Raw genomic sequence first — 22,597 nt, forward strand, 5'->3', positions numbered from 1 at the left:
CTCACTCCTGCTTTATGAAGAATTATTTCAACATTTTTGAGTGGACCGGTATAGTTATCTTGACAGATAGTGGTTATTTGAGCCAATCAGAAGAGAGTGATAGATAGTTTTCTTGCGCCTTGCAAATAGCTCATTCTCACATTAAATGCATCGGCTGTCACAGCTAATGTGTGACTGTTATTCACAAGCCTTTTAATTACACAGACAAATGGATTGCCTGCAACAATAGCTGGTGAGGAGACTGTAGTCAGGACAGCAGTACACAGAGGAGAGGGGAGATACGTGTGTTTGTGTGCGAACACGTGCATGGGAGGAAGAGTGGGTGGAAGTATGTGTAAGAGGTTGAAGGATACGTTTGTCTGTGTTTGTCTATTCGTGGGAGAGTGAGTGAGTTGGTGGGTGTAGAGGAAATGGGGGGAGGGAGAGAGAGAGAGAATGAGTGAGCAAGTGAGTGAGTGAGTGTGTGTGTTCTGTGTGTGTGTGTTCTGTGTGTGTGTGTGTGTGTGTGTGTGTGTGTGTGTGTGTGTGTGTAAGTGTGTGTGTGTGTGTGTGTGTGTGGTGAGTGATGAGGACTGATAGAGCAAAAGGTAATCTAATGGAGCCAACACCAGCCGAGAGACGCACATTAAAGTGTCTGAGTGTGGGAGGGTGGACGAATGGAGGAATGTTCGAGCAGCCACTGGGCAGGGTCCAGGAGGTTGATGAGGATCTACCTGCACTGTGCAGTGAGCTGTGATCTGATGATCCAAAAGTATGAACATGTCAAAGTCTGTAGACAATGACTGAAAGAAGCCTGAAAAGACCTGATGGGTCCTTGTTTAAGTGGTCAGGGGTAAAACCAGAAAAAAATTATCTCCACTCTTCAGTCTTACCATTGTTGGTGAATTTGTTTAGCACAATTACAGATAATCATAGCACAGGGAAGAGAGTACTTTCTAAATTACAGATGTTCCTGCTTCAGAATTAGGGAAAGCACAAGATTGTACAATAGAGCCAACATTCACTGTTTCTGCTTTACGAACCACAGCCAAGAATACACATGTTACACAACTGCCTTCCTTTCATTCCACTGCTCTTCACATTATTGCACTTTGAAAGCTTATCCTGCAATGGTATTGGCTTATTATTGCCGAATGCACCAATATACAATGAAAAGTTTGTCTTCCATATTGTTCATACAAATTAAATCACTGCACAGTGCTCTGAAATAGAATAAGGTAAAATAATAACAATGCAGAATAAAGTGTAAAAGCTACTGGGCAGATATGGTCTATATGGACCATACGGCTGTGCAGATGAACGATAAAGTGCAAGATCATAATGAGGCAGACTGTGAGGCCAAGAGACCATCTCATCATAGTAGAGACTCATTCAAGAGTCTGATAACAGAGGAATAGAAACTGTCCTTGAGTCTGGTGGTATGTATTCTGAGGCTTTCGCATCTTCTTAATGCGTAAGGGGAAGAAGACATTTGCATAATGCGAGGGGTAGAAGACAGAATGTCCATGGTAGGTGAGGTCTTTGATGATGCTGCCTGCTTTACTGAGGCAATGAGAAGCTTAGACAGAGTCCAGAAAGTGGTTCCTGTAATGTGTCCACAACCCTCTGCGGTTTGTTACTGTCAGGTGCACAACAGTTGTCATACCAAGCTGTTATGTGTCCAGATGGGATGCATTCTATAGTGCATGGATAAAAATCGGTAAAAAGCTGACGGGAACATGTCAAATGTCTTAAGGCTCCTTCAGAAGTAGAGGCATTGGTGAGCTTTCCTGGGCTTAGCATCAATGTGGTTTGACCAGGACAGGATATTGGTGACATTCACACCTAGGCACTTGAAGCTCTGAACCCTCTCAAGCTCAACAATGTTGATGTAGACAGCAGCACGTGCATCGCTCCCCTTCCTGAAGTTGGTAATCAGTTTTGTTGTCACTAAGCTCTCTGTCTCATTCCTGTACTCTGACTTATCATTAAAGCAATAAGGGTCCGAGTCTGTCACACCCATTCAGATTGTGAGTTAGAGACCATATCAGCCCTGCTCATTGAGTAGAATATTTCCTATCCCTCACCTCCCTGTAATGTCAACAATAATTAAACTAACACCCCCTTGGTTATTAACCTTGCCACTAAAGAAAATGGTTTCATTCATTTAGTCTGCCTAGAATCATAATTCTGTGCATCTCAGATCAATCTCTCCTTAGTCCATAGAAGAAGAACTAGCCTTGAATGTATCACCTGACGCTTACAATATACCAGCCTTGCCTACATCTTAATAAATATCCCCGGATTCTTCTCCAGAGCTGGTTTTCCCTTCCTCGCAGAACTGTGCTCAGCTGTGGCCTATCTAATGTTTTTACACAGCTCAAGCATGTGTTCACTGTCCTAGTCTCCAGCAGCTTGGCCGAGTATCCCAAGGGCCTTCTTAACTACCTTATACATGCGTCTGCATCTCTGTAGGCATCTTCTCCAACGTTCTTCTTTTCCTCCCGGCTCTCAGTAATGCACGAGCTTTCAGGTGCAGTGTGGGCCTTAGCGGCAGTGGCCTCAAGTGGTGCTTCTACTTCACACACCATTCCTTACAACTTCAGGGTGAGATAGTCAATGTGAAGATAATTATTGCTGTCTGTGCACCAACAACTAGAATGAGACTTCCCAACTGCATTGAAGACTTAGCTCTCACACTGGAGGAATAAGGAAAATTATAATTCCAGATTTTACATTCCCCCTGTGTGTGTTTCCTCTGGTGTCTTTCCACATCCCAAGGACGCATTGAGGTTAGTAGGTTAATAGGTTACATACGTGTAACTGGGTGGCATAAGCTCATTAGAAGGCCCTGTTACCACTCTGTATCTCTAACTAAATTATAGCCATCAGGTTCGGTGAAAACAGTAAAACAGGATTACTTACTCACAAACTGCTGGGAAGGACAATCCTATGAAGGCACTGGACAAGTATTCTGTGTACATCTCATTTGCCACACCTTCCAGGTAGTATTTCTGCCAGGTATCCTCCTCAATCTAGAATAGAAAGAGAAGCAGAATATTAAAAACACAAGAGATATTGCCGGTGTTTGAAATCCAGAGTAACACTCACAAAATACTGGAGCATCTCAGCGGCTCAGGCAGTAACTATGGAGAGGAATAAACAGTCGATGTTTCGGGCCCTTCATGAGGATATGCAGAATATTGATTCACCTTATTATAGGAAAAGCAGAAGAATTTTGTCCAGTCTTCTCAATGCATTGATGTTACTGCTTGGATCTGAAAACCTGAATCCCTTAACTAGGGAAATGAAAGCTCATTAAATCAGACACTCCATTCCCCTCGTCATTTTTCTCACAGAGAGCCAATAAAATGAGATTGGAGAAGTTCCATTAGTGTTGCCTTTGTCACAATCACTGCCCATTAACAGTAAGCCAGACCTTCAGTCATGATTAGTATCTGCAATAATATATTGAACTAGATACACACAGTCAACATTACATTTAGGTTTTGAGCACTTCATTTGACAACTGCAGCTTTCACCTCAACCTCATCAGGCCAACTCTATCCTGAAGCCAATGAGGAGAAAAGTTCATTTATTCATAAAAATGCAAATGCTGGACGTATCATCAATACAGAGACAATCTACTGATGTAGAGTTGTGTGCATTGTTCATTGGCTATACTTAAAGTGGAGATTGATAGGTTCCTGATTAGTATGAACGTCAATGGTTACAGGGAAAAGGCAGGACTGTGGGGTTGTGAGGGATAATAAGTCAGCCATGATGGAATAGTGGAGCAGACTAAATGGGCTAATTCTGCTCCTATGCCTGCTGGTCTTTGGTTCTATGTTCTTTAATGCTTCAGGTCATTCACCTTCCATTGACGCTAGAAGTGAGAAGGCAAACACATTCTAAGTTGCTGTTAAATTGTGATGGGGTTGGGTGGAGTGGTGTTGAGAACAAAGCTTGCTATATGTTCCAAGTACAGTTTAGGTGACTGCTTTGTGGAACCTTCCTCTCTGACCTGCTGAGTTCCTTCGGCTTCTTTAGTAATTTTCCATTTTTCTCCTCTCGCCCCCTCTCGTTTCCAGTTCTGATGAAAGAACATCAACCTAAAATCTTAAATGTTTCTCTCTTCACATATGCTGAGTATCTGCAGCATTATCTGCTCTGTATTTTAGATTTCCACCATCTGCAGATGTTTTTGCATTTTGATACTCACTCATTGACTTGGGACAGTTTCTTGCTCTCTGACACCCTGATATACCAAAAAATGAGACCATTCAGCCCGATGTCTATGCTATCAGTTCTATTCCTTCTTGTTTCCCTGTTATCCATTTTCTCTCAAATGCTCACTGACTTCTGCTAGTTCTCCTGCTAATATTTAGAATAGGAGTAAATTTGCAGATTTTATACTGGCTTTCGTGTGTTACTGTCATAGAAATATAGAAAACCTACAGCACAATACAGGCCCTTCATCCCACAATGCTGTGCCGAACCTGTCCTTACCTTAGAAATTACCTAGGGTTATCAAAAGCCCTCTATTTTTCTGAGCTCCATGTACCTATCCACGAGTCTCTTAAAAGATCCTATCACGTCCGCCTCCACTACCATCGCCGGCAGCCCATTCCATGCACTCACCACACCGCGTAAAAAAAAACTAACCTCCGACACCTCCTCTGTACCTACTTCCAAGCACCTTAAAACTGTGCCCTCTCATGCTAGCCATTTCAGCCCTGGGAAAAAGCCTCTGATTATCTACATGATCAATGCCTCTTATCATCTTGTACACCTCTATCAGATCACCTCTCATCCTCTGTCACTCCAAGGAGAAAAGGCCGAGTTCACTCAACCTATTCTCATAAGGCATGCTCCCCAATCCAGGCAGCATCCTTGTAAATCTCCTCTACACCCTTTCTATGGTTTCCACATCCTTCCTGTGGTGAGGCGACCAGAACTGAGCACAGTACTCCATGTGGGGTCTGACCAGGGTCCAATATAGCTGCAACATTACCTCTCGGCTCTTAAGCTCAATCCTATGATTGATGAAGGCTAGTGCACCGTATGCTTTCTTAACCACAAAGGCAACCTGCCCAGCAGCTTTGAGTGTCCTATGGACTCGGACCCTAAGATCCCTCTGATCCTCCACACTGCCAAAAGTCTGACCAAGAATACTATAATCTGCCATCGTATTTGACCTACCAAAATGAAGCACCTCACATTTATCTGGGTTGAACTCCATCTACCACTTCTCAGCCCAGTTTTGCATCCTAAAACTGTCCCGCTGTAACCTCTGACAGCCCTCCACACTATCCACAACACCCTCAACCTTTGTGTCATCAGCAGATTTACTAACCCATCCCTCCACTTCCTCATCCAGGTCATTTATAAAAATCACAAAGAGTAGGGGTCCCAGAGCAGATCCCTGAGGCACCCCACTGGTGACCTCTAACCCATCTACAACTACTCTTTGCCTTCTGTGGGCAAGCCAGTTCTGGATCCACAAAGCAATGTCCCCTTGGATCCCATGCCTCCTTATTTTCTCAATAAACCTTGCATGGTGTACCTTGTCAAATGCCTTGCTGAAATCCATATACACTACATCTACTGCTCTTCCTTCATCAATGTGTTTAGTCACAACCTCAAAAAATTCAATCAGGCTCATAAGGCACGACCTGCCTTTGACAAAGCCATGCTGACTTTTCCTAATCATTTTATGCCTCTCCAAATGTTCATAAATCCTGCCTCTCAGGATCTTCTCCATCAACTTACCAACCACTGAAGTAAGACTCACTGGTCTATAATTTTCTGGGCTAATAATGGAACAATATCCACAACTCTGAAAAGTTGAGTATCTCCATCCTAGAAATGAAGGTATTTCCCTTTTGAGAACTCAATGCAATGATAGTGTAATGACTCATTCTCAGAGCATTGATGTCATCATTCTCCATTCTAACATGTCATAAAAACTAAATTATTCACTGGGCCATTTCAACACAGCTAAAACATTGCTCTAGGAATGGAGTCACTGTGAAGGGAATTGAATATGCCTGCACTCTTCTGATGAACTTGTGGATTGGTGTTTCATATTCTGTGCTTTTCACTGTTTGCGCGATTTTTTTCTTTACACGTGGGGGTTTGGTTTGATGTTTCTCTTTGAACAGGTTCCATGGATTTCTTTGTTTTGTGGCTGTCCATGGGGAAGATGAATCTCAGGGTTGTGTTTTGCATACAAAACATTGTACATTGCAGCTATATAGGACCCTGGTCAGACCCCACTTGGAGTACTGTGCTCAGTTCTGGTCGCCTTACTACAGGAAGGATGTGGAGACCATTGAAAGGGTGCAGAAGAGATTTACAAGGATGTTGTCAGGATTGGGGAGCATGCCTTATGAAAATAGGTTGAATGAACTCAGCCTTTTCTCCTTGGAGCGACGGAGGATGAGAGGTGACCTGATTGAGGTGTATAAGATGATGAGAGGCATTGATCGTGTGGATAGTCAGAGGCTTTTTCCCAGGGCTGAAATGGCTGCCACAAGAGGGCACAGGTCTAAGGTGCTGGGGAGATGTCAGGGATAAGTTTTTTATGCAGAGAGTGGTGAGTGTGTGGAACAGGCTGCTGGCAACGGTGGTGGAGGCAGATACGATAGGGTCTTTTAAGAGACTCCTGGATAGGTATATGGGGCTTAGAAAAATAGAGGGCTATGGGTAAGCCTAGTAATTTCTAAGGTAGGGACATGTTCGGCACAACTTTCTGGGCTGAAGGGCCTACATTGTGCTGTAGGTTTTCTATGTTTCTATGAATCTTTGCTTGAATGGATGAGGGTGGCAGATTCCCTCTCCCAAAGGAGACTGGAGGTGAATTTGAAGGTCAGTTGTATTGTGGGCAGGCTATATTGGTGCCAGAATGTGCGGCAATACTTTTGAACCGCCCAGCACGTCGTTTGGTATGCTGGTTGCTGACGCAAAAGATGCATTTCACTGTATGCTTCTATGTAAGTGTGATAAACAAACTTGAATCTGGTGAACGTGATGTCTTTTCCGAACAACTGGCAGCTTAACTAGAGGTCGTACACTTAAGATGAAAGGGGGTGAACTCAGAAGACATGTGCAGGGCAAATCTTTTCACACAGAGAGTGGTGCATATGTGGAAAATGCTGCCAGGAGCGGTAATGGAAGCAGGTACAATAGAGGAATTTCAAAAGGATGTTAGGTCGCACATGAATGTGCAGAAAATGGAGGAATGTGGACATTGTGTCGGCAGAAGGGATTAGTTTAGTTAAGCATTTAATTACTAATTTAATTAGTTCAGTACAACATTGTGGGCTGCAGGGCCTGTTCTTGCACTGTACATTTCTATGCTCTATGTTAATAATCACTGTTACACGCTTTCATTACAGATTCTATTTAGTCAATTCAAATTAAATTCCCCAGCTGTCATGGTGGGGTTCGAACTCATGTCTCCAGATCAAAGTACAGAGTTCTGGATTCAGTCCAGCAATTTAACCACTGCATGCTATACTTCATTGAAGCTGGCCTCAATAACAAAGCTCTTTTCCCAAAAGGCTTGTCTCAGTTGTTGACAATGAGTCGAGGCAACAGCCGGACTCAAAATGTAACACACACTCTTTGTCCAACATGGCAACCTTCAAACCAATCTTTACAAATGTGCCCTGCTATACCAGCAACTTCCTCATTTTTCACTCCGCCGATGCGGCCTCTCGTAGCCAAGTCTGACTAACGAGTAATTTTAGATCATGAACTTGTGATTAGGTCATTGAGAATACATTGCTACTCATTATTCCATGACAGCTGAAAATGGATGAGGAAGAGAAATCATATTTTTTACTTTTGAAAGCGACTCAATATTAGAAAATGAAATCTGAATGACTGTAACCTTGGCTGCTCTCCAACCCTGCAACATATAAGAAACCACAGGCACAATCTGTGCGCCAGGTCTCCTATCTAGGTCCAGTTATCTTATGGAGGTACAGTACCTGCTAAAGGTAGGAAGGTTAGGAAATAGTGTGAACCAGAAAGTGATAGAAGCAGGTAGTGCCGGTAGGATGAGAAAATAAGTTAACATTTCAGGTCATAGAACTGTAGAGTCATGCAGCACAGAAACTGGCCTTTCAGCCCATCTGCTCCATGCCAACCAAGACACCCACCGAAGATAATTGCATTTGAGTAAATTTGGCTTATATCCCTCTAAACCAGGGGTTCCCAACCTTTTTTATGCCATGCACCCCTACCATTAACCGAGGGGTTCGTGGACCCCAGGTTGGGAAACCCTTGCTCCAAACTTTTCCGATCCGCGTCCATACCTGTGTACTTTTTAAATGTAACTGTGTCACTTACTTCCTCTGAAAGCTCATTCCATATACTGAACACCCTCTGGCCAATTAAGTTAAAGATTAAGGATTAGCTTTCTTTCTCATATGTACATCAAAACATTGAAAGATGTAGTGAACTGCATTGATGGCATCAAATCAAATCAGCAAGGATTGCGCTGGGCACCACACGTGTCGCCACACTACAGCACCAACAACTCACTAACCCTGTCTTTGGAATGTGGGAAGAAACCAGAGCACCTGGAGAAAACCCATCTGCTCACGGGGAGAATGTACAAACTCCTTACAGACAGTTGTGGGAATTGAACCCCAATCTCACAGCTAGCGCTGTAATAGTGCTACGCTAAATGCTATGCAACCATGCCGTCCCTCAAGTTCTGAAATTATTCTTCCCCTCTCACCCTAAAACTTTGCCCTTTGGTTCTTGAACCCCCTCACTCCTGGGGAAAAAAGACTATACATACTTCCCCTATCTATATACCTCTATAAGATCACCCTCATTCTCCAATGATAACCTGCTCAGTCTCTCTCCAAAGCTCAGTCCCTTGAGCTCTGGCAACATTTCTAAAAGTTCTCCAACCCGAAATGTTAGCTGTTTCTTCCTTCACATATGCTGACTGACCCCATGTTTACTTTCAGGTTTTATTTCAGATTTCCATCATCTGCATATTTATATTTTTCAAGTTACTGTGATCCTCCAGTGAAGCTTCTTCTTCAGAAATAATTATTATGTTCATGGCCCAAGTGAACAATAATTGGAATTATCACAGTCCTTTAAACTTAACAATGAACAGTGGCTTCATGAACAACAATGAGCTGGAGGAATTCAGCAGTTCGAGCAGCATCTGTGGGAGCAAAGAGGCTATCAACAACTTGAGTCAAAATCCTGCACCTGCAATCTCGTGTTTTGAATGAACTACCTCTTGAAGGTGTAAGACAACACAGGGCTCATTATCGATCTCTCTGGAAATCAACTCTGGCCAAGCTATTGACTAACTATATATAAGGACTTAATATAATTTCAACTGGGAAAAAAGTAGGTAAAGATCTTCAGCTATATTTGTCGAGTGAACATCGAAGCATACAGTGAAATGCATCATTTTGTGTCGAATCAAATCGGAGAGGATTGTGCTGGGCAGCCCTCAAGTGCCATCAGTATCAATGCAGCATGCCCACACCTCACGAACTCTAACCATATGTCTCAGGAATGTAGGAGGAAAACAAAACACCAAGAGGAAAACCATGTGGTCACAGGGAGAATGTACAAACCCCTTACAGCAGCGGAAATTGATCCCCAATCTTACAGCTGGCTCTGTAAAACGACTGCACTGAGTAAGAACACACTTTCAGTTTTCAAAACTAACAAGACCTGCAGAAGGAACTTATCATAGTTCATGGAATCAATCCCAACTCCCCACAAGAACAAAGGACGGGATTTAGCCACTCACGGATTGGAAGGGTTTGTCAGACAGCTGTTTAGAGACTTTATGGACATTAGTCAGGCATCTGAACTCAACCGTTTTTCTGAAAGTGGAGCAAGAGCATTCTCCCTACTGTCCTGACCAGTATTACTTTTCCTTAACCAGTCACTTATAATAGATTACCTGGTCATTATCACATTGCTGTTTATGAGAGCTTGCTGTGCATAAATTGGCTGCTGCATTTCTCTACATCATAACTATGACAGCACTGCAAAAGTGTTTCAAAGGGTATAATGTGCATTGGGGAGACGAGAGATCATGAACCGTTCTGCAGAAACGCGAGCTGTTGATTTTATATCCTCGCACTTAGTTCAGGCTTTTCTGGTGACAAGTTTAGGTTCTTTATTAAAACACATCATTGTTGCAGTCTGGTCTTTAATAGCTTCCCATGAACAAATTCACACCCTTAAATAACCACAGAACCATTTGACCTTTCCAGCACAGAAGGAACCATCCTGCCTGACACATCCATAGCCAAAACGAGATATTAGATGTATTCCTGTTCTCAATTCTTGATTCATAACCCTATTGGTTATTACAGTTTAAGTGCACACTGGACAATTTTTAACTGCTGCAAGGACTCCCCACCGTTCAGGCCATGCTCTCTTCTCACTGCAGCCATTAGCAAGGAGGTTCAGGAGCCTTAGGTCCCAGAACACCAGGTTCAGTAACAGTTACTATGCTTCAACCATCAGGCTCCTCAACCAGCATGAACAACCTCAGCTCTGAACTGATTTCACAACCTATGGAGCAAACACCAGGAAATCTGCAGATGCTGAGACCCTGACCTGATGAAGGGTCTCGGCCTGAAACGTCGACAGTGCTTCTCCTTATAGATGCTGCCTGGCCTGCTGTGTTCCACCAGCATTTTGTGTGTGTTATTCACAACCTATGGGCTCACTTTCAAGGACTCTACAACTGACGTTCTCAGTTATTTATTTGTTATTCGCATTTGCATAGCTTCTCTTCTGCACATTGTTTGTCAGTCCTTGTGTGCAGGTTTTCGTTGATTCTTTGTGCTACTATGAATGCCTGAGAGAAAATGCATTTGGTGACATACCATGTATGCACTTCAATAAAAAAAAATTACTGTGAAATTTACTTTGAACTCAAATTTCAAGTTGAATTTATTATCAAAGTACATATATGCCATCATATATACCCCTGAGATTCAACTGAGTGTCCCTGCCACTCTTTCAGGCAGTGACTTCTAGATCTGTTGAGTGAAATAACTTCTCTAATCCTTCCAGTCTACCTAGAGTTCTCTCTACCCAGGGAAATTAATCTAACCAGGTCTCTCACAACTTATACACTTTTCAATTAAATCTGCCAGCCATCCCCTTTGATGCTTGGTGTAGAGGGCTATCGGCCAAATAAAGGCAGGTGGAACTCATGCACTAGGCAACATAACGAGTCTGCTCTGTCATTTGATCATGCCTGATTTATTGTTCATCTCGCCCCATTCTCCTGCCTTCACCCTGTAACCTTTGACACCTTTACTAATCATGAACCTATCACTCTCCACTTTAAACATACCCAAAGATGTGGCCTCCACAACCATCTGTGGCAATTAATTCCACAGATTCACCACCCTCATCTCTGTTGTAAAGAGCCGCCCTTCTTTTCTGATGCTGTGCCCTCTTGTCTGAACACATCCACTACTGGAAACGTTCTCTCCATGTCCAACTATGAAGGACTTTCCATATTCTGAATGCTTCAATGAGAACCTCAGCCATCCTTATAAAGTCCAGTAAGGACAGGCTCAGAGCCATCAGATGCTCCTTATGCATTCACCCTTTCACTCTTCTGAACCTCCTCTGGACCCTCTCCAATGCCAGCACATCCTTTCTTAGATATGGGTGCCAAAACTGCTCACAATACTCCAAATGCAATGCTTTTCATCCTTGCTTTTATATTCAAGTCCTCATGAAATGAATGCTAACATGGCATTTTCCTTCCTTACCACTGACTCAGCCTGAAAATGACCTTTAAGGAATTCACATTAGAATACCAAGTTCCTTTGCACCTCTGATTTTTGAATTCTTTCACCATTTATTATATAGTCTATGCCTTTACTTCTACCAAAGTGCATGACCATAAACTTCCCTACACTGTGTTCCACTTGCTACATCTTTATTCATTTTCCTAAGCTGTACAGTCTTTCTGCAGACTCCCTGCTTCCTCAATATTACCTGCTTCTCCATCTATCTTTGTTTCATTTGCCAACTTGGCCACAAAGCCATTAATTCCATTATCCAGATCATTAACACATAATGTGAAATGTAGCAGACCCAACAGCTGCAGAACATCACTGGACACTGGCAGGCAACCAGACAAGGCCCCTTTTATTCACACTCTTTGCCTCCAACCAGTCAGCCAATCTTCTGTCCACGCTAGTATCTTTCCTGTAATACCATGGGCTCCGACCTTGTTTAGCAGTCTCATGTGTGGCGCCTTGTCAAAGACTTTCTGAAAATCTAAATGAACGACACCAGCTCTCTTTTATGTAATCCTGCCCGTTACTTCCTCAAGAATTCCAACATATTTTTCAGGCAAGATTTCCCCTGATCAAGGTCATGCTGATCTTGGCCTATTTTATCATGAGAATCTAAATAATTCGATACATCATCCTTAATAATGGACTCTAATATCTCACCAAATCAGGCTAACTGGCCTACAATTTCCTGCCTTTTGCCTCCCTCCCTTCATAAAAGAGTGAAGTGGCATTTGCGATTTTCCGGTTGTTCGGAATCATTTCATTTTCAAGTGATTCTTGAAAGATCACTACGAATGCCCCTACAACCTATAAAGCCTGGGGTGTAGGCCATCTACTTTAGGTGACTTATCTACCTTCAGATGTTTCAGCTTCCCAAACACCTTCTGTTTAGTATTAGACCAAAAGTGGTGTAGCACAGTGTCTGCGCTCGATTGGGGGCTGGCTTCTCCCATTCGTGCTGCCCTCCAGTGTTCAACCAATGGAATGACAGGCTTGATAGCCAGGGGTTGGAACATCAACTCGCTCAGTGTCTTGGACCGGACACGCGTTTTCTTGCTGAACAATGTGTATGTTTTTTTTCTCTCGCTATTTTGATTGTATGTTATGCATCTTAGCCCCAGAGGAATGCTGTCTCATTCGACTGTATCCATGTATGGTTTGAATGATAATTAAACTTGATTTGATTTGATTTGATTTAATCTGTGACCCTGGAGTTTTAAGAATGAGAGGAGATCTCACTGAAACCTACTAAATACTGAAAAGCTGGGATAGGGTAGACATGCAAATGATATTTCCAATCGTGGGAGAGTCCAGGATAAGAGAGGACAGCCTCAGAATACAATGATGTCCCTTTAGAACAGAAATGAGGAGCAATTTCTTTAGCTAGACCATGGTGAATCTGTGGATCAATGGATTCATTGCCATAGATGAACGTGGAGGCCAAGTCATTGGATATATTTAAAGTAGATGCTCATACTTGATTTAGTAAGGACGTCAAATGTTATGAGGAGAAGGCAGAAGTAAAGAGTTGAGAGGGAAAATAAATCAGCCATGCTCACATAGTGGAGCCGGCTGAATGGCCGAACTCTGCTCCTATGACTTACGGTCTAAGATAATCCTGGCATTTTGCAACTACATACAAAATGTCCCAAAAACCAATAAATTACATTTACAACACTTCAAAACCTGCAATCCAGAAGACCACACACGAAATACTGGAGAAACTCAATGGGTCAGGCAATATCTATGGAGAGAAATGGACTGTTGATGTTTCATCTGGATTTTAACTCTCGACTGTATATTGTCCTTCATGGATACTGACTGCCCTGTGCAGCACCTCCGTGTATGTTGCTCCTGTGACTGCATAAGCCCAGTTCCGCTTCCTCCTTGAAGGAGAAACAGCTCCAAGAACACTGCCTCGTGCTACATCAGGGTTCGATGGGTCACTGGATCAGAAGCCCTTCCCAGGCTCCACTTGCAAAGGGAACCCAATCAATCATTGGATCCCAGCCGCAGAGCGAGCAGAAGGACGCAGCTCAATGTGCTGGAGCTGTAGGCACATTCTGTCCCCAGCAGCATTCCTCCACTCAACTGCCTCGGCTGTCAGAATGTGGCATCGCGAGGCATCACCACGTAATGAGTCTCTTTTCCACAGTTTGCCGTTGTCTCTTTGTAGTGACTCTGTGGGCGGCTTCTTCTCTCATAGTTCAGGCATGAGCTCTCTGTGTGACAGAGGTCTGCACTTTTATTTAGAGCAGGGATTCTCAACCTTGTTACACCATGGACCAATACTATTAAGCGGGGGTCTACGGACCCCGGCTTTAGAGATTCAGTATGGTAACAGTCCCTTCTGCTCCAACAAGTCCGTGCTGCCCAATTGCACCCCTGTGACACTTTAACCTAATCAGTACGGCTTTGGAATGTGGAAGAAGATAGGAGCATCCAGAGGAAACCCATGCAGTCACAGGGATAACGATCAAACTCCTTACAGATGGTGGTGGAACTGAACCCGGACTGCCAATGCTGTAATAACAATAGACTAACCACTAAATCACTTAAGTCTTGGCAGTTCCAACTGGCTCAGAAGACTTTTGCTGGTGGGAAGGAAGGGTGTTCCTCAGGCAACCTTGTCCTCTCAGTGTGAAATTTAAACATCACTACCCACCAAGAAATCCCTGGCAGGGTTTGAGAGAACTTCGGCATTTCCTGAGTATTAACAGAGCTATCTAGCATCCAGAGGGTAGGTGTGTTTGACATGGAGATGTGAGTATGAAGCAACTAAAGAAATATTGGAATGTGATGACAATGAAACTGCCAGACTATTGCACTTGGTTTACTAATGTTCTTCAGCGAAGGAAATCTACTATCCTTATAAGGACTGGTCTATAAGTGAATCCAGATCCATTTTCGCTGCCCTCTAATTTGGGGAAGATAATAAATGTTGGTTCATCCAGTGAGGCCACATGTGCTGAGAAAAGAAGCGCACTCCCTTGGAACTGAAAAGGTGACGTGGCACCAGCTCTGCCAATCGTCCGCTTGCTTGGCGTTCTAGAAGCAAGTCAGACAAATCGGACATTAAAATAAAAGCATGGAATCCAAAACCCAGGCAGTGAAAGATTACGTTTGAGCAATGATTGAAGTGGGGGGCGGGAAGAGAGAGAGGGGGGAGAGAGAGGGAGAGAGAGAGAGAGAGAGAGAGAGAGAAGGGGGGAGAGAGAGGGGGAGAGAGAGAGAAGGGGGGAGAGGGGGAGAGAGAGAGGGAGAGAGAGAGAAAGTTTCCAATTACGAAGCATGGGAAATGAAAGTACTTTAAAGAAGATGAGGTTTGCATTTTTCCCACTGAGTGAAATGTTGGTTTTGTTCATCAGCCTATCATTTTCAAATGAAATGAAGGGAGTTTTCTCCATTAGAATGAAAACAAAACAAACTGGAAGAAAGAAAATGTGAAGTCTGTGTGTCTTTGTGAAAAAGAATGAACAACACGTGTGGGGGATGAACTGGTGCCTTGGGAGTCCCAGCTATTCAGGAAGAGATGCCAGATTAACCGTAATTTATGATGTTGATTTTTGAGGTTGCAGCCGAGGCATTCGGCAGTAAATCAATCAGCTGTGGAACGGAATCAAAGTCAGAAGCATTAGGCACAGAGGCAGCAAGAGATCTGTAGAGCTGAACTGAAAGTGCGGCCTGCAAATATCCAAACCATGAGTCGGGGCAAAAACACCTTCTGGCTTTACGGACATTTAAATTCTCCTCAGATTGGCTAGATTTATGAGCAGATTAATGTGCTGGGGAAAGAGAACTACTTGAGCGAAGTCCAAATATACTTTAGAGTTTTTAATAATTTGCACGTGTTTTCTATAGCTAGCCTGTGTAAGTACTGGCTCAACATTCCTTTACATAGGGACTCAGCTCTATTCCTAAGGCTGTATTTAGTGCAAAATTACATCTAGAGATGTATGAAAATACTTCAAGGTGCACACATAATTTAGTGATTTGTCAGTGTGTTTCTGGCACTTTATCAACTCTGTGTTTAATATGCACCATTTATTTTCAGACTTAATTTTGAAAGATGAAATCAGCACTTGAACTCCGAAATGCTCCATAAACTCCCTTCACACCAAATTCTTGAGTGACAACATGGAACCAAGTGATTGATCATTTTCAGGTTTTCTTAACCCTCGAATGAGATTTTGATTAAAACAAATCATTTTTCATCAACGGATCACCAGGTGATTAGTTATTTCAGCAGAACATGAGTAAACAAACAGCAGCTGTGATTAATAAAGGCGATGGATAGAGTCCAACTCTTTAATTCCCAGACAGGTTCGCTGTTCCTATAGCCAATAGAGGAAGTTTTATTATTCCCCTAATCCCTAAAAGCTTTGGCCTGCACAACTGGGCCTGTTAAAAGCCGAGGCCCTGGAGACTCTGTTATACCGATTAAAGGCCAGCGGACAACAGTAAATTATCAAATACACTTTGGAAAAAAAAATATAAAGTCTATTCTCAACTTGGTGACAGGTATGATGTATGTATGTTTTGAAATGATGTGAAACCTTACCTAAACTAATTACTTCATTCATGTTAACAAAGCACTCCCAGAGTCTTATAATTAACTGATTCATGACCAGAGCTCTGTGACAGTGAAGAATTAGAATCAAGTTGGTGTTCCAGCAATTAAACAAAAGTTAACACACATATAACAACTTGTTTAGGTACAAGTGACAAGTGTTAAATCATTCAGTGTAAGTAAAATTTCACATTACAAACTTTTCTAGGCACATTGCACCTAGACAGGAGATAAGGAAATAACAGTCTATATTCCCTATGGTCTGCTATCCAGTCAGGTTGCAGTGACCTTCGGTTCACATCTCAGCCCACCATGTTAGTCTCAATATGGTGTGTCAAGGGGCTTATATAACTCTATAACATTTCCTTGCCACCTTTATCCTCATCTGCCTCATAGCCAATAACTAACCTCCATCTAAGTATATTCATCAACTCAACACCCATAGTCCTGGGGAGAAGCCAATTCCAAGGAATGACAGTGAAGGCTTCCCTCCCTCACTTCGGCCTAAACTCCTCTTCCTCCAAACACCAACCCCAACTCTACTGACATTATATCTTGTGGACTGCAAGGTTCTTCAGCTCAGGGATATAACTGCCTGGGGTTTACTCTCTCAAGCCCTTTTATAAACCTGTTATGTCAAAAGGTTGGCCCATAAGTTCCAATTAAATCACTTCCCTCTCACCTTAAAACAATGCCCTCTTGTTCTTGATTTCCAAACCCTGGGAAAAAGACTGCACATTCATTCTACCTATGTCCCTCATGACTTATACATCTCTGTAAGATCACCCCTCAGTCTGCAGCACTCCAAGGATTATAGTCCTAGCCTGTCCAACCTCTCTCGTTTAGCCTGGTTGATTTTGGATGTACTTTAGGTGGTGGCACAGTAACATACAGCATCAGCGACCCGGGTTTAATTCCACCGCTACCTGTAAGGAGTTTGAATGTTCTCCTTGTAACTATGTGTGTTTCCTCCAGGTGCTCTGATTTTCTCCCACATTCCAAAGACATGCGATTTAATAAGTTAATTGATCACACGGATGTAATTGGGCAATGGAGGGTGTTGAGCTGGACAGGCCTGTTACTGTGTTGTATGTCTAAGTAAAATAAATAAATAAAATAAAAAAGCCATCATCATACATTAGATGTTTACCAAAGACATCACACCACCAGGATATAATGCAGAGTGCCTGGAAAATTCAGTGCAGGGTATATGGTATTCTTAAATCCATCTCACTTTCTAACCTAGAATGTGGCACGTATTCAGAATGAATACCTCAGACTAATCTGTTGCAAAAAGTAATCGAGTTACCAACAAAAAAAAAACTCTCATGTTACACAGTTGAGCGCGCACTACATCAATCAGTCATAACGAGACACACAAATTTCTCTTGTAGCCGCTTTGTTGTAGATGAAAGAAATCATTAATTCTACTGCTGATGGATGTTTGGACACAGATGGTAAATTGCTGCAGAATGCTCCAAAAAAGCAGTAGATTTATTTTGGTAATGCTTGGAGGTCAATGCAAGTCTCCAAAATGCCTTTGCAATCACATTATCAGAAACGGGAAATGTGTACTGTACATTGTGCTGGCCGATAAAATTAAACCTCCAACCACTTCTGTGCCTAATGACTTGACAACAAATGAAATGGAGGATATGTCAGTACATATGAAAGCAACTCAAGAGGGAAGGCTTTACCCGTACTCCCTCCCTACAAAATAATGGCAAATTAGTGACAGACTGTTCTTTTTTAAAATTCAAAATCAGTGCATTCATGCTACCTCATGGTCCACTACGTCCTCCTTACTGTTACAAGCTGCTTGATTTTTTGACACTTGAATTCTTTCTGTGAGATTTCAGTTAGGGTGGCTAATTCAGATTCAATCCCCACCGCTGCCTGCAAAGAGTTTGTAGGTCCTCTCCAGGACCGTGCGGGTTTCTCCATGGTGAAGACATGGAGTCATACAGTGTGGAAACAGGCTCAGTTTGGATTCCCACCCAAACTAGTCCCATTTGCCAGTGTTGGTCCCCTATCCCTCTAAAGCAGGGATCCTAACCAGGGGTCCACAGCATAAAAGGGTTGGGAATGCCTCCTGTAAACCTTTCCTATCCATGTACCTGTCCAATTACCTTTGAAATGTTGTTAATGTACCTGCCTCAACCACTTCCTCCACCAGCTCATTCACAAGCTGAGCAAACTTTGGGTGAAGAAGTCGCCCCTCAGGTTCTTCTCAACTCTCACCTTAAACCTCAATCCTCGAGTTGTCGATTTCCCCAACCTTAAGAAAAAAGATGCTTGCAGGCACCCCATGATTTTATATACTTCCATAAGATCAAAGTTCACAGCAAACTGATGATCAATTTATTACCATATACCACCCTGAGGTTCATTTTTTTTGCAGGCACTCACAGTAAAACAAAGAAATGCGATAGAATCAATGAAACACCACACGCAAAAACTGATAAGCAACCAATGTGCAAGATAAACTGCACAAATAAAAAGATAATTAATAAATAAGTAAATAAACAATACTGAGAGCTTGAGTTGAAGAGTCCTTGAAAGTGAGTCTATAGGTGGTAGAATGAGTTCAGCACTGAGGAGCGTGACATTAACTATGCCAGTTCAGGAGCATGATGATTGAAGGGTAATAATTGTTCCCAAACCTGGAAAAGTGTATCTCCTTCCTAATGGCAGCAGCCAGATCACTGCCCAGTCTCCTGTACTTCGATAAATAGAGTCCCAACCTGCTCAACAAGCTCTCTCTGTATAGTTGAATTAACATAAGTATTTAAGTGTTTATAAATATTTAAATTATTTCATATTTTGTTCAGTTTTTGTACATACTTTAAATTGCAATGTAAACCACAATAGTATAAATTTTTACATGCTTCTAATTATCAGAAATAATTGAATATGCTCCAAGGTTTGACAGCTGACAGGTTTTTCAACCACTTGGTATTTGGGCACACTATGCATTGTTGTGTGATGCTATCTCCACACAATAAACTTGGCCTCTGTACTGGAATGTATCAACACTTTATGGGAGGCACAAGGAACTGCACATGTGGAGATGCTGGAATTCGGATAAGCAAACAATATGCTGCAAAAACTCAAAAGAACAAGCAGCATCTGTAGTGTGGGCAGAGGGGGTGGGAGATATTGTTGGCATTTTCAGTCTTTTTCCTACGGCTGGGGAATCGAGAACTAGAGGGCACAGGTTTAAGGTGAGAGCAGCGTGCTTTAGTAAAGACCTGAAGGGAACTTCTTCACACATAGGGTGATAGGTATATGGAAGCCAGAGGAAGTGGTTGAGGCAGGTAAATTAACACCATTTAAAGGTACCTGTACAGATACATAGATAAGAAAGGGTTTGAGGGAGATGGGTCAAACATAGTATAATGGAACTAGCATAGATGGAAATGTTGGTTGGCAATGAGCAGTTGGGCCAAAGGGCCATTCTCTGTGTTGCATGACTCTGTAACTCCTTTCCTCCTCACAGACGCTGCTCTCCTTTTTGAGTTCCTCCAGCTATTGGTTTGTAGTACTCTATAGTCAGTTGACACCTAGAGATTCACATAAGCTTGGAATCAGGTCAAACATGGACTTCTCGTCACAATGCTGGCAGGAAGCCCTGGAACGGAAATTGTCTGAAACGGGAATTCCCAACCTTTTTTATGCTGTAGACCTGCACCATTTACTGAAGGGTCTGTGCACCCCAGGTTGGGAACTACTTGTCCAGGAGATTCCCACAATCTTTTGAGATATTTCAAATTCTATATTACTAGCCATTTAGCATAATTTCTGTGGATTTTAAGTCTTTATAAATAATAAGGTAAATCAAATTTATAAAACAGTGATGCACTGTATCTTGATGTGCTTCTCCACTAAATGGAACGGTAGTGTAGTGGATGAAATAGCACTTTTCAGTGCCACCCGTTGGCGGTTCAATTCTGTCACCTTCCATCACTTGATGTAACACAACTGCAGAGTTTTGATTTGATCTGCAGTGACAGGAAAGCTCAGCTCTTCCCATTGCTTGCTGCCTTTATTACAGAATTGCATTGCAGCTTCACCAGTTTGGTGCCAGTTTTTAAGTTCACCTGGTGCCCTCCTGCATTCCTCCTTGGACCAGGGTTGACCCCTAGCCTCAACAGCATTGGTAGAGAGTGAGGGATGGCCGCAGCAAGAGATTATAGACTGTAGTGGAGTACTTTTCTGTCACTGCTGATGGGTCTTTGGGCTTCACAGATGAACTGTCAGAATTGTTCTAACACTGTGCAGCATAACAGATTGATGGTGTCCTTAATGGACTTGGAACCTACAATCCTGTGGTCATTTTCTACCAAAGCCATCATGGACAGTTGGGATAGTTGTCATAGTGCATTAATTTGAGTTGAGTATGATGTTCTCCAAAGGGGTTGCCTGGTGGTGGGTCCTCAAGTGGCTGTAGAGTCTGATCCAGGATCCACATAACCGGGATGTTGGGATAGACTCCTGTAATGGAGAATGTCTGTGTGCGACTTTGTTTAATGTGGGGAGGACTGAGGCACAGGCAGCCATCACACAGCCCTTGACAGATCAGGGTCAAGTTTCAGTGGAATGGAGTGCAAGACGACTGGACACCCTTTGCTGCTAAAGCCTTCCTCATTATCTTCATTATCTTCCACCAGCTCCACCACTGAGGTCTTGGTTGGATTGCTGTTTATCTGGAACTTCCTCCTCCTCTTCCTTGACCTTACCACCATGGGTGATTCTACCAAGAGCTAAGTGCCAGATAGATAAACAACCAGCATCGCTCTCGGGGTCTCAGGAACTCAAGCTTCTTCACCACAACAAGATGATGATTCTCAGAGAACAGAAGATAGAGCCATCCAGCATATGTAGACTGGTGAGGACAAGATCAAGTAGGCTTATCCTTTGCAACAGTTTGCTCACTGACTCTTTGTTTCTCTCTCTCTCACGCACACACACACAACAGGCAGTAAATTGCCTCATTTCTTGAAAGGCTGAGTTAATAGTGGTGCTACCAAGTCCTTCTTGGTGATGGACATTGAAGTCCACATTCTGATTATTATTCCCTGTTCTTCTTTGACAGAGAGAAGCACTCTGCTGACAGTTGATAGGGGGAGGGTGGGTGGTAATCAGAAACTTTACGTTTGACCTGATTTCGTGAAGTTTTAGGGTCTATCCATGCAGCATAGGTTCAGTCTGCTTATTCTTTTCTTATACATAGAACATTGAATTGTACAGCACAGTACAGGCCCTTCCTCCACACATAGTCCATTTTTATTTCATCCATGTGCCTATCTGGGAGTCTCTTCAGTGCCCCTAATGTATCTGTCTCTACTATCACCCCTGGCAGTGTATTCCACACACCCACCACGCTCCATGTGAAAAAAAACCTACACCTGACATCTCCCCTATACTTTCCTCCAAACACCTTAAAATTAAGCCATCATGTATTAGCCATTTTCACCCTAAGAATAAGGTGCTGGCTGCCAACTCTATGCCTCATCATCATTACTCCTCTTATCAAGTCATCTAACTTCCTCCTTTGCTCCAAAGAGAAATGCCCTTGCTCACTCAACCTGCTCTCCTCTCCAGGCAGCATCCTGATAAATCTCCTCTGCACATGCTTCCACAACCATGTGAAGCTTCCACATCCTTCCTGGCTGCATTGCCGTCTGGTATGGAGGGGCTACTGCACAGGATCATAAAAAGATGCAGAAAGTTGCAAACACAGTCAGCTTCATCATGGACACTAGCCTCCCCAACAATGAGGACATCTTCAAAAGGCAATACCTCAAAAAGGCAGCATCCTCATCAACCAGGACATGCTCTCTTCTTATTGCTACCATCAATGAGGAGGTACAGGATCCTGAAGACACAGACTCAACAGTTTAGGAACTGCTTCTTGCCCTCCACCATCAGATTTCTGAATGGTCGACAAACTCATGTACAATACCTTATTGTTTTTTTTTCCATTATTTTTGCAGTACTTGTTTCATTTTTTAATATATATTTCTTATTATAATTTATAGCTTTTATTATAATATATTGCAATATATTGATGTGCAAAACACTAAAGTTCATGACATATGCCAGATATTTAACCTGATTCTCTTTCTGTATGAGGCAACCAGAACTGAGCACAATACTCAAAATGTGGTCTAACCAGAATTTGATAGAGCTGCAACATTACCTCACAGCTCTTGAACTG

General features: G+C 42.7%; 1 protein-coding gene across 6 annotated transcripts in view; it reads right to left on the reverse strand.

The window, feature by feature from the left end:
• kcnma1a (potassium large conductance calcium-activated channel, subfamily M, alpha member 1a) overlaps positions 1–22,597 on the reverse strand; it is a 924,908-nt gene that overhangs the window by 204,216 nt on the left and 698,095 nt on the right. For all 6 annotated transcript variants that reach the window (XM_059946553.1, XM_059946552.1, XM_059946549.1 and 3 more), the window contains one exon: positions 2,905–3,014. In XM_059946553.1, coding sequence (XP_059802536.1) covers positions 2,905–3,014 — 110 coding nt within the window. The remainder of the gene's footprint in view (positions 1–2,904; positions 3,015–22,597) is intronic.

Source organism: Hypanus sabinus, chromosome 21 (genome assembly GCF_030144855.1).
Source record: "Hypanus sabinus isolate sHypSab1 chromosome 21, sHypSab1.hap1, whole genome shotgun sequence".
Lineage (NCBI taxonomy): Eukaryota > Metazoa > Chordata > Chondrichthyes > Myliobatiformes > Dasyatidae > Hypanus > Hypanus sabinus.